The sequence below is a fragment of the Oppia nitens genome, unplaced genomic scaffold (genome assembly GCF_028296485.1).
Source record: "Oppia nitens isolate AA-2021 unplaced genomic scaffold, nextdenovo-longstitch-racon4-pilon3 scaffold1_pilon_pilon_pilon, whole genome shotgun sequence".
Taxonomy (NCBI): domain Eukaryota; kingdom Metazoa; phylum Arthropoda; class Arachnida; order Sarcoptiformes; family Oppiidae; genus Oppia; species Oppia nitens.
The window spans coordinates 11,809,493-11,825,093 of record NW_026533199.1 but is presented as its reverse complement, the minus strand read 5'-3'; the positions used below and the strand labels follow the sequence as shown (position 1 = coordinate 11,825,093).

Genomic DNA, 15,601 nt, shown 5'->3' with positions numbered 1-15,601 from the left:
GCCAAAAATTAACATAATTGTTTGGTATGTTATTATTGTATGTTATTATTGTATGGATTAACTATAGATTACACAATTACAGTAACTATTACTGTATGATAGTTATTCAATGTTTTTTAAGTAAATGTAAATTTTTTTACAAATACATATAGATATATAACTTTACTAAAATAAAATTATTTTTGTATTCAATATGGTTTTCAGAGAATCTAATATTATTTACACATAAGTATTACGTCAATAAACTAAATGAATTAAGTAATAAATTTTATAAATAGTATTTATTTAACATTATTTAAGAAACTGATTGAAATATATATTTTTTAATTTTCCGTATCAATGTAATAAATAAACATAATTGTTATTTATTATACTATTGTTATGATAATTACTGCATAAAAGTGTTATACAGACTATACATGAAATAAATATGATATAATAATTTAATAAGTTTTTAATTTTTTCTAAATATGTTTTATATATTAATTAAATATAAGCAGTTAAGAATGCTAGAAAGCATTTTTAGAAAAAAAAACTTGAATACCATATATAGGTTGAAAACCATTAGTTTGTATTATTATAGCAGCTATATAGTAATATATAAAAATTTAAAACTTGTCAAATATATATAATTTAAATATTGTTATGTAGTGTATCAAATGACTCGGTTTGACAAAATATACTTAACTTTAGTCATGTAGGATATTAAATGTCTTAGTATGCCAAAATATACTTTAGTCTTGTAGGGTATCAAATGACTCAGTATGACAAAATAAACTCAACTTTAGTCATGTAGGGTATCAAATGACTCAGTATGACAAAATAAAAAACTACTCATGTGTTATATCAAATGATTTATTATAACAAAATAAACAACTATAATCATACTTTAGCCGCCATTTTTTGAAAAAATAAAATAATAATTTTCCTCTATTATATCTTATTTCTGATGTTCTATACAATTCTAAACGTTAAAATTTTTACCTAAATTTACTTCTGGCCGCCATTTTGTCTATGTTCCCGAAGAAATAGATCATTTTTGATGCAAATTTTCAATACATAATAAGTAGTCCTCTAACCGAATCTGAAGTCAGAATTTCAAATGCTACAGATGGACAGACAGACAGACAGACAGACAGACAGACTCAAAAAGCCATTATAGATTTCAGTAAACAAAACTTTTCAAGTTTTTTTTGAATATAGTTTTAAATGATAGCTTATGATCTATTATGTTATTTATTAAAATTTTGAAATCTGAAATAATAATAATGTATAGTATAAAATAAATATAATTTAAATCAAAAAAATATTTTTAAGTATAATATTATTTATAGAGATTATAAATAATAAATGGTTTTGTTATACTATATCATCAATAGTAAAGCTAATAATATTATATATTATATTATAACACTTTATTAAAATAAAATATTATTTTTTCAAATTTTCAAAATATTTAATTTAAACAGTTATTCAGTAAAAATAAAGTTTAATTAGATTCCAGTCTTCTCTCTAATCCATTGGCGATGAGCGGCAACATTGGTAACAATATCGGGTCGACCGGACTGACCACAGGACAGATCGCTAGATAGGACACCCATTAATACATTATATTCGGGATATTCTATATCAGGGCCAAAAAAGTTGTCATCTTTGGGTTCATCTTTTGGTTTGTTGCTTACTTTCATAATAACAGGTCCGCCCTCATCGTCCTATTTTACACATAAACATATGGTTTTCAGAAAAAAAAATTAAAAATGTTATCAAAAGAAAATGTTACTCATATCGTCTCTCTTTCTTTCTTTCTTTCTCTCAACACTTGACACATACATGACAGGCACCCTTTCCTTTGTCGGCCACCAAACAAACATTACTACTGTCGATGATTGTTGTTGTGTTGATAGTAATAGTATTGTTAGCTATCATAGACTTACATTGTTGCCAACCAAATATCTGTACATCGAGTGTATGTAGAAACCACCAAATATTTTTCGATCCCCAACCGGCTATTTTGGCCGGATATCCCTCATCGATAACTAATTGCTTTTCATCGGCCAATCGCATTATACCCACAAAATCACTGTTACGTATATAGGGCTCAACCCTAACCAGTGCTATATTGTTTTGTTTAGTAACTGGCGAATACTTGTCGTGTATAACAATTTTGTCGACAGCATAGTAGCTATCATTTAATTTGTAATCATTTCTACCGACACCAACAAAAATGTTTGAAACGGTACGACTGTTGTTGTTAGAGTAAGAGTGATATTAAGAATAAAAAAAATAATAATAGAGGAAATAAATTAAAATATAAAACTAAAATTTTAATATTAAATTTAATTTACTTTTGTAGACAACTGGCAGCCGTTAGTATCCAATTCTGACCAATGATACTACCGCTACATAAGTGTTGTTTCAATTGGTTGTCTATCAACGATGCCGTATAACCCAAACCAAATGGGAAATGACTAGTTTTGTTGGGATCACTCCAAGACTTATTATCACTTATAATTTTTATCGGCTGAATGTCTTTATTATTATTATCATCATTACTACCACTACTACTACTAACAGCACTTATATTGGTTTTCTGTTTAATCCATTGTAGATATGGGTTAATACTGAGCATAACTTCGGGTCGACCAGATTTGCAGTACAGGTCATCGGTTTGGATACCTATTAGTAGTCGTTCTTTACTTTCTCCTTCACTATCGGCACAATATCCGGGCAGTTGTTGTGGTCTATCTATTGTCACTGATCCACCTTCATCACCCTATTATCATATATATATATATATTATAATATTAAATAATTATAATTATATAATATTATAATTAGTTATATATATATATTTATATATCAATTTAATAAAAATTTTAGTTTCAATGGTTTCTAATTATTTATTGTTATTTAAAAAAAAACTTTATAACACTTACATTACATGTGCTATACGTAGAGTAACCCACTAAACAAACATTATTACTATCTATGTTTGTTGTTGTTGTGTTTGTGGTGATGGTATTGTTAGTCATTATAGACTTACACTGTTGCCAACCAAATGTCCGGACTTGATATATACGATCCCAATTATTTTCCCATTTAGTCATCTGGACTTTCGTCCCGTCCTCGATAACTGGTTGATCGACCAATTGAACTATACGTACGTGTGAATTGTCACTTATGTAGGGCTCGACCCTAACCAGTGCTATATTATGTTGTTTAGTCACTGGCGAGTACTGGTCGTTGATAATGATTTGGTCGACACCGTAATAGCTTTCATTATATACAACATTTTGTTTACCAACACTAACGTAAAGTCTATAAACTGGTCGACTGTTTTTTGTTGTTGATTAATGTAGTTTTGTTAAATAAGTGCAAAAATAAATTTTTATATAATCTATTAGTTTATAAATTGTAGATTTTGTTTGTCTGTTTGTTTGAATATATTATTTCTATAACTTATAAATATATATATATTATATTACCACTACTATTATACTTACTTATATACACAACTGGCTGCTGTTAGTATCCAATGGGGACTTATTATAGTACCGCCACATAAATGTTTATTAAATTCCGTTTTCAATGATACCTGATATCCGGAACTAGACTTATATCGGGGTATATTAGTTGAACAAATTTCTGGTCGATTAGTATTAGTATTGTTATTATTATCAGTATTGCCAATCGCATGAATATTTGTTTTATTGTTAATCCATTGAATATATGGATAAATACTGGTAATAACTTGGGGTCGGCCATCGATACCGCAGGTTAGGTCTACCGATATGATACCGATTAATAATTTTTCTTTGATATCATATAATCGACCACTTTGAGGACTTATTATTTGGTTTGGTTTTTCTATGGTTACGGCACCACCTACATCATCCTATTATTATTATTAGTGTATTGAAAAATAAAAAATACAAATTAATTCACCCATTCATCTCTCTCTCTCTCTCTCTCTCTCTCACAACTATACTATACTATATATTTGTAAACTAACATTACAGACACCCTCTCCCTTAGCGGTTACCAAACAAACTTTGTTACTATTAATGATCGGTGTATTTGTTGTTGCATTTGTGTTGTTGGTATTGTTGGCTGTTATTGACGACAACATCATACCAGTGCACTGTTGCAAATCGATTATCCGGGCGTTATATTCCTTCATCATCAAACCGTATTTTTTGTTTTCCCATCCGTGTAGATAAGCTGGTGACCAGTTAGCAGGTGTTTGATCAGTAATTGTTATTATTTCGTTCATTTCGTTGTCCACAATATATCCGTCAACCCTAACCAATGCTATATTGTTTTCGTGAGTCGCGGCCGAGTATTGGTCGTGTATAACGGTTTGGTTGACCGGATAGTGTTTTCCGAGAAGATCAATGGAAAAACTAGAAACTGTACGACTAGTTTGGATTTGGTTTTGGATTTAATTGGTTTGTTATGAATTGGTGGGTTAGAAATAAAAATTAAAAGTGTGTTAAATATAACAATATTAAAACAAATTATATAGTATACAGAAGGGTTAAGAAAGATTTTGGATTTTAGGGGGGGGGGTCTAGGGTGAGTGTAGACTTTTATTGCATTTTTAAACGGCTAATTTTAGAAAAATCAAGTGGTGGGGTTCAAGAGAAAATTTCACTAAATTCCTGAGTATTCCCATGTAAATTACATAAAGTTTCCAAAAATTCCTCATAAAGTCACAAAAAATTGATTAATTTTCTCAAAATATAAATCAGTAGTTGCTTTTGGCTTACTGTCCCCTACCTATTGCTTAACCCTTATTATACAATTAGATACTATGTATATAAACTTTATATATATATACTAAATATAACTAATATACAGTAACTTAATAATAATATAGTAAATTATTAGTAATCTACAACAACATACAACAAATAAAATAAATAAAACCAAAAAAAAATATTAAATAATAATAAAATATAAAAATTAATAACTCTATATATAATTACTACTATTATATTACTTACTTATATACACAACTGGCTGCTGTTAGTATCCAATGGGGACTTATTATAGATCCGCTGCAAAAATGTTTGTAATCAGTGCTGTTGGTTATCAATGATACGGGAAAACCATTACCACGTGTTATATTGGATAGTGATCCCAATATAGGGCTACTACTACTACTACTAGTAGTAGTAGTAGGGATAGGGGTAGAAGTAGTCGGATTAGTATTAGTAATAGTAGTATCATCACAGAGATCAGTACTAGTATTGATTAGCAAAATATTTACTGATATTAATACTAATGAAACAATTTGGACTAATTGGCCAAAAATTAACATAATTGTTTTTGTATTATTAGTGTTATGGCTAAGTTAACTATAAGATTAATTGCTATTACAGTAACTATTACTGTATGATAGTTATTAAATGTTTTTTTTCAAGTAAATGTTTTTAAAAAATTTACAAACACATATAGATATATAACTTTACAAACTAAAATTATTTTTGTAATCAATATTTTTTTCAGAGAATCTAATATTATTTACACATAATTATTACGTCAATAAACTAAATGAATATTATTACGTAAATTAATTATGTAATAAATATGATATAATAACTTAATATTATTTTAAAAAAACAATTTTTTTTAATATAGTATGTATTTTTTACAACACTTTTATAATTAATTAAATATAGTATTAAATAATTACTTATGATCGATAATGTTATTTATTTAAATTTTGAAAGGATTTTAAATCTGAATTAATAATTATGTATAGTATAAGATAAATACAAAAAATGCCAATTAAAAGTTTAATTTTGAGTAATATTATGTAATGCTCTAGCAAGGTACTTTATATAACTTACCTAATAATAGGTAACTGTATACTAAGTTACCTTGCTTAGCGTAAAGTTAACTGTACACTATATAATTCAAATTTAAACTTTTAATTGACATTATCTGTATAATTTAAATAAAAAAATAACTATTAAAAAAAATATTTTTCTGTATAATATTACTTATAGAGAGTAATGATTATAAATAATGAATGTTTTTGTTATACTATATCATCAAAAGTAAAGCTACAGATATTATATTATAACCATTTATTAAAATAAAATATTAATTTTTCAAATTTTGAAAATATTTAATTTAAACACTTATTCAGTTAAAAAAGAGTTTAATTAGATTCCAGTTTTCTCTTTAATCCATTGGCGATGAGCGGCAACATTGGTAACAATATCGGGTCGACCGGACTGACCACAGGACAGATCGCTAGATAGGACACCCATTAATACCTTATATTCGGGATATATTCTGCCTATCAATGGGCCAAACAATCTGTTATCTTTGGGTTCATCTTTTGGTTTCTCAATTACTTTCATAATAACAGGTCCGCCCTCATCGTCCTATTTTACACATAAACATATGGTTTTCAAAAAAATTAAAAAGTTATCAAAAGAAAATGCTACTCTTATTCTCTCTCTCTCTCTCTCTCTCTCTCTCTCTCTCTCTCTCTCTCTCTCTCTCTCTCTCACTCACTCACTCTTAACAGTTGACACTTACATGACAGGCACCCTTTCCTTTGTCGGCCACCACACAAACATTACTACTGTCGATGATTGTTGTTGTGTTTGTGTTGGTAGTAATGGTATTGTTTGCTATCATAGACTTGCACTGTTGCCAACCAAAAATGTTTACATTGAGTGTATGTAGAAACCACCAAATAGTTTTCGATCCCCAACCGCCTATATGGGCCGGATATCCCTCATCGATAACTAATTGCTTTTCATCGGCCATTCGTATTATACCAACTAAATCACTGTTACGAATATAGGGCTCAACCCTAACCAGTGCTATATTGTTTTGTTTAGTCACCGGTGAGTATTTGTCGTTGATAATGATTTTGTCGACAGCATAGTAGCTATCATTTAATTTGTAATCATTTCTACCGACACCAACAAAAATACTTGAAACGGTACGACTGTTGTTGTTGTTATAGTAAGAGAGATATTAAGAATAAAAATAATAATAATAATAGAGGAAATAATTTAAAATATAAAACTAAAAATATTATAATATTAAGTTTAATTACTTTTGTAGACAACTGGCAGCCGTTAGTATCCAATTCTGACCAATGATACTACCGCTACATAAGTGTTGTTTCAATTGGTTGTCTATCAACGATGCCGTATAACCCAAACCAAATGGGAAATGACTAGTTTTGTTGGGATCAAACCAAATCTGAGTATCACTTATGTTTTTTACCGGCTGAATGTCTTTATTATTATTATTATTATTATTATTATTATTATCATTAGTACTACTACTACTACTACTACTACTAACAGCACTTATATTGGTTTTCTGTTTAATCCATTGTAGATATGGGTTAATACTGAGCATAACTTCGGGTCGACCAGACTTGCAGTACAGGTCATCGGTTTGGATACCTATTAGTAGTCGTTCTTTACTTTCTCCTTCACTATCAGCACAATATCCGGGTAGTTGTTGTGGTCTATCTATTGTCACTGATCCTCCTTCAGCACCCTATTATATATATATATATATCAATTTAAATAAAAATCTTAGTTTCAATGGTTTCTTATTATTTATTGTTATTTTTGAAAAAAAAATCATGACACTTACATCACAGGTCCTATACGTATCGTAATTCACTAAACAAACATTACTACTATCTATGTTTGTTGTTGTTATTGTTGTGTTTGTGGTGATGGTATTGTTAGTCATTATAGACTTACACTGTTGCCAACCAAATGTCCGGACTTGATATATACGATCCAAATTATTTTCCCTTTTAGTCATTTCGGCTTTCGTCCCGTCCTCGATAACTGGTTGATCGGCCAATTGAACTATACGTACGTGTGAATAGTCACTTATGTAGGGCTCGACCCGTACCAGTGCTATGTTATGTTGTTTAGTCACTGGCGAGTACTGGTCGTTGATAATGATTTGGTCGACACCGTAATAGCTTTCATTATATACAACATCTTGTTTACCAACACTAACGTAAAGTCTAGAAACTGGACGACTATTTTGTTGTTGATTAGTGTAGTTTTGTTTGATAATACAAAAATTAATTTTTATATAATCTATTAGTTTATAAATTGTAGATTTTTTGTTTGCTATGTTTGAATTGAATATATATGTAATGTATATTATACTATACTATACTATATTATACTTACTTATATACACAACTGGCTGCTGTTAGTATCCAATGGGGACTGATTATAGTACCGCCACATAAATGTTTATTAAATTCAGTTTTCAATGATACCTGATATCCGGAACTGGACCTATATCTGGGTATATTAGTTGAACATATTTCTGGTCGATTAGTATTAGTATTGTTATTATTAGTATTGCTAATCGCATGAATATTTGTTTTATTAGTAATCCATTGAATATATGGATAAATACTGGTAACAACTTGGGGTCGGCCATCGATACCGCAGGCCATGTCCACCGATATGATACCGATTTGTATTTTTTCTGTACTATAATCTAATCGACCACTTGGACGACTTACTCTTTGGTTTGGTACATCTATGGTTACTGCACCACCTACATCATCCTATTATTATTATTGTATTGAAAATAAATAAAACAAATTAATTTATCCATTCATCTCTCTCTCTCTCTCTCTCTCTCAACTATACTATACTATATATTTTGAAAACTAACATTACAAACACCCTCTCCCTTAGCGGTTACCAAACAAACTTTGTTACTATTAATGATCGGTGTATTTGTTGTTGCATTTGTGTTGTTGTTGTCGGTATTGTTGACCGATATCGACGACAACATCATACCAGTGCACTGTTGCAAATCGATTATCCGGGCGTTATATGCTTTCATAATCCTGTCCCAGCCGTGTAGATAAGCTGGTGACCAGTTAGCAGGTGTTTGATCAGCAATTGCTATTATTTCGTTCATTACGTTGTCCACAATATATCCGTCAACCCTAACCAATGCTATATTGTTTTCGTGAGTTGCGGCCGAGTATTGGTCGTGTATAACGGTTTGGTTGACCGGATAGCGCTCTCCGAGAATATTAATGTAAAAACTAGAAACTGTACGACTAGTTGTTGGTTTTGGGTTTAATTGATTTGTTAGGATTTGATGGGTTAGAAAAAGATTTAAAAAATAAAACAATATTAAAACAAATTATATTTTATACAGTTATATACAGTAACTAAATAAATAATTATTATTATACTAATAAATATTATAACAAATTAAATACATAAAACAAAAAATTATTACATAATTTATATTATTTTAAAACATAAATATTAATAACTTTATATATAGTTATTACTACTATAATACTTACTTATATACACAACTGGCTGCTGTTAGTATCCAATGGGGACTTATTATAGATCCGCCGCAAAAACGTTTGTTACCAGTGCTGTTGGTTTTCAATGATACGGGAAAACTAATACCATGTGTTATATTAGATAGTGTTCCCAACATAGGTCTAGTAGTACTAGTTTTAGTAGGGATAGGGGTAGAAGTAGTCGGATTAGTAATAGTAGTATCATCGCAGAGATCAGTACTAGTTTTGATTAGCAAAATATTTACTGATATTAATACTAATAAAACAATTTGGACTAATTGGCCAAAAATTAACATAATTGTTTAGGTATGCTATTATTTTATGGATAAGTTAACTATAAGATTATACTATTACAGTAACTGTATGATAGTTATTGAATGTGTTTTTTAAAGTAAATGTTAAAATTTTTTACAAACACATATAGATATATATATAACTTTACAATAATTATATTTTTTTATATACATATGGTTTGCACAGAATCTAATATTATTTACATATAATTAGTGCGTCAATAAAATATAAATAAATAAATTAATTAATTTTATAAATAATATTTATTTAACATTATTGAAACATTAAGAAACTGATTGAAATGCTAATCTTTATATAAATGCTAGATTTGATTAGAAAAATATTTTATTACTAAATACTAATAAAACAATTAAAACTAATTGGCCAAATATAAACATAATTGTTAATTATTATACTATTGTTATTATAATTACTGAAAAAAATGTTATAGAAACTATACATGAAATAAATATTATTATGTAAACGTACATCAATTATGTAATAAATATGAAATAATTATTTAAAATTTTTTAATAAACAATTTTTTCAATATGTTTTTTATACAACAATTTTATATATTAATTAAATATAAATATAGTATTAAATGATTACTTATGATCGATAATGTTATTTAATAAAATTTTGAAATGATTTGAAATCTGAAATAATAATTATTTATAGTTTAAGATAAAATATAATTTAAATCAAAACATAACTAAAAATTATTTTTAGTAAATTTAAAATTACTTATTTAATTATTATTAATAATTAAATATTACACATAGGGATCATACATCAGTACAATTGAATAATTATGAATGAATGAGTTAAAGTTGAAATAAAATAAAACAATATATTGAATAATAGAATATAAGCCGAAATAAGCCCACAAACTTTATATTAAATTATACTATTAAATAAAAATTACATAAAATATATTTAAATACTCATATAATTTTTATTATCAATTATATATAAAAAAAACTATTTATGATATTATTATTTTTATAAGATAAAGATAGTTGTCTAACAATATTGTTATTATCAACAGTCAAATGCTCCTGATCTATGATAGGGACTAATGAATATTTTTGTTATAATAATATGACTTTAAATGACTATGACTTTAAGTTTCTGAGTTTCTAACATTTTCAATTTGGTATTGTTTAAAAAATAAAAACTCACTTTATAAAGTGTGTCTGTAATTTATTATCTGAAAAATAAAACACACTAAAAAACATTTTGAAATAATAAATAAAAATTAATTTGTATTTAAATTATAAAACACTAAAAATAATTTTATAATCTTAATTATTTAAAAATTATTTATTAAAAAATAAAAAAATAAAAGATATATAGTAGGGATGCTATTAAATTATCGTATGAATCATAAAATGAAGTCAATAATAAAGATACATATATTATATTATAACCATTTATTAAAATAAAATATTATTGTTTCAAATTTTTCAAAATATTTAATTTAAACACTTATTCAGTAAAAAATAAAGTTTAATTAGATTCCAGTTTTCTCTCTAATCCATTGGCGATGAGCGGCAACATTGGTAACAATATCGGGTCGACCGGACTGACCACAGGACAGATCGCTAGATAGGACACCCATTAATACCTTATATTCTGAATATACTATCAAAGGGCCAAAAAATCTGTTATCTTTGGGTTCATCTTTTGGTTTCGTACTTAATGTCATAATAACAGGTCCGCCCTCATCGTCCTATTTTACACATAAACATATGGTTTTTAACAAATTTAAAAAGTTATCCAAAAGAAAATGCTAATCATATTTTCTCTCTCTCTCTCTCTCTCTCTCTCTCTCTCTCTCTCTCAACACTTGACACATACATTACAGGCTCCCTTTCCTTTATCGGCCACCAAACAAACATTACTACTGTCGATGATTGTTGTTGTTGTTGTGTTGGCGTTGGTAGTCATGATATTGTTTGCTATAATAGATTTACACTGTTGCCAACCAAATATCTTTACATTGAGTGTATGTAGAAACCACCAAACAGTTTTCGATCCCCAACCGCCTATTTGGGCCGGATATCCCTCATCGACAACTAATTGCTTTTCATCAGCCAATCGTATTATACCAACCAAATCACTGTTACGAATATAGGGCTCAACCCTAACCAGTGCTATATTGTTTTGTTTAGTCTCAGACGAGTACTTGTCGTGTATAATAATTTTGTCGACAGCATAGTAGCTATCATTGAATTTATAATCATTTCTACCGACACCAACAAAAATGCTTGAAACTGTACGACTGTTGTTGTTATTATTATAGTAAGAGTGATCGTATTAATAATAATAATAATTGAGAAAATAAATTAAAAGATAAAACTAAAAATATTAATATTAAAGTTTAATTACTTTTGTAGACAACTGGCAGCCGTTAGTATCCAATTCGTACCAATGATACTACCGCTACATAAGTGTTGTTTCAATTGGTTGTCTATCAACGATGCCGTATAACCCAAACCAAACGGGAAATGACTAGTTTTGTTGGGATCCCTCCAAGTCGGATCATCACTTATGATTTTTACCGGCTGAATGTCTTTATTATTATTATTATTATTATCGTTACTATTACTACTACTAATAACAGCAGTTATATTGGTTTTCTGTTTAATCCATTGTAGATATGGGTTAATACTCATCATAACTTCGGGTCGACCAGATTTGCAGGACAGTCCAGTTGATAGGATACCTATTAGTAGTCGTTCATTATTTTTTCCTTCACTATCGACACAATATCCGGGCAGTTGTTGTGGTCTATCTATAGTCACTGGTCCACCTTCATCACCCTATTATCATATATATATATATATATTAAATTAATTTAAAAAACAAAAATATTTATAACAAAATTTTTTAGATTCAATAGTTTTGTCATTATTTCTTTATTTTTCTTTAATAACTTTAAAAACTTTATAACACTTACATTACAGACGCCATACTTATCGTATTTCACTAAACAATCATTACTACTATCTATGTTTGTTGTTGTGTTGTTTGTGGTGATGGTGTTGTTAGTCATTATAGACTTACACTTTTGCCAACCAAGTGTACGGACTCGATATGTATGACCCCATTTAGTTTCCCAACTGGTTATTTCGGCTAAAGTCGAGTCGTCAATAACTGGTTGATCGGCCAATTGAACTATACGTACGTGTGAATTGTCACTTATGTAGGGCTCGACCCTAACCAGTGCTATATTATGTTGTTTAGTCACTGGCGAGTACTGGTCGTTGATAATGATTTGGTCGACACCATAGTATGTATCATTATATCGGAAATTTTGTCTACCGACACCAACATAAATTTTTGATAAGGAACGACTGTTTTTTAAATTTGATGTTGTTTTTGTTGAGTGAAAGGGTAGGTGTTGTAGTTAATGATCAAAAAATGAATATTCAATTGAAAATTGTATATTAGTATTATTATTAATATCAATACTTACTTATATACACAACTGGCAGCCGTTAGTATCCAATTTGCCCCAATGATAGTACCGCCGCATAAGTGGTCATTAAATTCATCTTTCAATGCCGCGGTATGGCCACTATGATATCGGGATAATTTTGTTAAACAAATAACCGGCCGATTGTCAACATTATTAGTATTGTTGTTATTATTATTATTATTATTACTAATCGCATGTATATTTGTTTTATTGTTAATCCATTGAATATATGGATAAATACTGGTAACAACTTGGGGTCGACCATCGATACCGCAGGCCATGTCTACCGATATGATACCGATTAGTATTTTTTCTCTACTATGATCTAATTGACCTTGGTTTTGTTTATCTATTGTCACTGCACCACCTACATCATCCTATTATTATTATTGTATTGAAAATAAATAAAACAATTTAATTAACAAAAAATAACAATCATCTCTCTCTCTTTCTTTCTCTCTCTCTACTAAATTATACAATATTTTGAAAACTAACATTACAGACACCCTCTCCTTTAAGGGTTACCAAACAAACTTTGTTACTATTAATGATCGGTGTATTTGTTGTTGCATTTGTGTTGTTGTTGTTGGTATTGTTGACCGATATCGACGACAACATCATACCAGTGCACTGTTGCAAATCGATTGTCCGGGCATTATATGTATTCATACCCCAACTGTATTTTCCGTGTCCCCAACCGTGCAGATAAGCTGGTGACCAGTTAGCAGGCGGTTGGTCGGCAATTGCTATCATTTCGTTAAAGCTGTTGTCCGAAATATATCTGTCAACCCTAACCAATGCTATATTGTTTTCGTGAGCCGCGGCCGAGTATTGGTCGTGTATAACGGTTTGGTTGACCGGATAGCGCTCTCCGAGAATATTAATGTAAAAACTAGAAACTGTACGACTAGTTTTTTTTGTTGGTTTGGTTTAGTTGATTGTAGAGTGTGGTGGTTAGAAAAATAAATATAAGTGGGTTAAATATGACAATATATACAAGTATATACAGGTATATACAAGTTTATCTAGGTATATACCTAGATATTATTTTGTTTAAACAAATATTATAACAAATGTAATAAATAAAACAAAATAATAATATTAATAATTTTTTTTGATAATATTATTTTTTAAACATAAATATTAATTACTCTAAATATTATATTACTATTTACTACTACTATAATAATTTACATACTTATATACACAACTGGCTGCTGTTAGTATCCAATGGGGACTTATTATAGATCCGCCGCAAAAATGTTTATCAGTGTTGTTGGTCTTCAATGATACGGGAAAACTAATACCACGTGTTATATTGTATAGCGATCCCAATATAGGTCTACTACTAGTAGTAGGGATAGGGGTAGAAGTAGTCGGATTACTATTAGTAATAGTAGTATCATCGCAGAGATCAGTACTAGTTTTGATTAGCAAAATATTTACTGATATTAATACTAATAAAACAATTTGGACTAATTGGCCAAAAATTAACATAATTGTTTCGTATGTTATTATTGTATGACTAAGTTAACTATAAGATTAATTGCTAATACAGTAACTATTACTGTATGATAGTTACTAAATGTTCTTTTCAAGTAAATGTTATATTTTTTTACAAACACATACATATATATAACTTTACAAAAAAAAATAATTTTCTTAATCAATATGTTTTTCACAGAATCTAATATTATTTACACATAAGTTATGCGTCACTAAACTAAATGAACTAAAATAATAAATTTTATAAATAGTATACTATATTATAATATATTTATTTAAAATTATTTAAGAAACTGATTTAAATATATATTTTTTAATTCTCTATATTAATGCTAGTTTTGATTAGATAAATATTTAATTACTAAATACTAATAAAACAATTTGCACTAATTTTTGCCAAAATATAAACATAATTGTTATTATTGTTATAATAATTACTGAAAAAAGTGTTATACAGACTTTACATGAAATAAATATTATTACGTAATTATGATATAATAATTTAATATTATTTAGAAAACAATTTTTTTCAATATGTCTTTTTTACATCAATTTTATAAATAATTAAATATAAATATAGTATTAAATGATTACTTATGACTTTAAGTTATATCTTAGAATTTTCAAAGAATTGAAATCAAAAATAATAATCATTTATAGTATAAGATAAATATAATATAAATCAAAAATATCTAAATATTATTTTTGAGTATATTATTTATAAGGGACTGTTCACATATTACGTTCGAACTTTTTAAGAAATCTAGACCTCTTCTCTCCCCTATGTTCGCAATTGTTTGCATATAATCATTCAAAAAAATTTACGTTTTCATGTCGCTAACTGCTACCCCCCCCTCCATCACAAGAAATAAAATATTATCTAATTGCGAACGTTCTTAAAGTCTCTACCCTCCCCTACGCTCTTCGCTTTGGCTTAACCCCCCCCCTCAAGTGATAAC

At 28.3% G+C, this 15,601-nt stretch overlaps 3 protein-coding genes across 3 annotated transcripts; all 3 read right to left on the bottom strand.

The window, feature by feature from the left end:
• Positions 1-1,493: 1,493 nt before the first annotated feature.
• Positions 1,494-5,168, bottom strand: LOC128951511 (uncharacterized). Its single transcript, XM_054296759.1, has 7 exons — positions 5,007-5,168; positions 4,013-4,418; positions 3,504-3,895; positions 2,937-3,333; positions 2,346-2,773; positions 1,831-2,242; positions 1,494-1,712 (listed from the first exon to the last, which is right to left on the bottom strand). The coding sequence occupies exons 2-7, from the start codon at positions 4,271-4,273 to the stop codon at positions 1,494-1,496; spliced, it is 2,109 nt and encodes a 702-aa protein (XP_054152734.1). The 5' UTR covers positions 4,274-4,418; positions 5,007-5,168.
• Positions 5,169-6,093: 925 nt separating this feature from the next.
• LOC128951907 (uncharacterized) lies at positions 6,094-9,749 on the bottom strand. Its single transcript, XM_054297208.1, has 7 exons — positions 9,350-9,749; positions 8,698-9,094; positions 8,199-8,587; positions 7,639-8,041; positions 7,085-7,539; positions 6,556-6,973; positions 6,094-6,398 (listed from the first exon to the last, which is right to left on the bottom strand). Exons 1-7 carry the CDS (start codon positions 9,649-9,651, stop codon positions 6,174-6,176), a joined length of 2,589 nt encoding a protein of 862 aa, XP_054153183.1. The 5' UTR covers positions 9,652-9,749; the 3' UTR covers positions 6,094-6,173.
• A 1,321-nt stretch (positions 9,750-11,070) lies between these two features.
• Positions 11,071-14,745, bottom strand: LOC128951908 (uncharacterized). The gene is made up of 7 exons (XM_054297209.1): positions 14,335-14,745; positions 13,632-14,043; positions 13,134-13,513; positions 12,615-13,011; positions 12,044-12,477; positions 11,513-11,936; positions 11,071-11,384 (listed from the first exon to the last, which is right to left on the bottom strand). The coding sequence occupies exons 1-7, from the start codon at positions 14,631-14,633 to the stop codon at positions 11,166-11,168; spliced, it is 2,565 nt and encodes an 854-aa protein (XP_054153184.1). The 5' UTR covers positions 14,634-14,745; the 3' UTR covers positions 11,071-11,165.
• Positions 14,746-15,601: the final 856 nt, after the last annotated feature.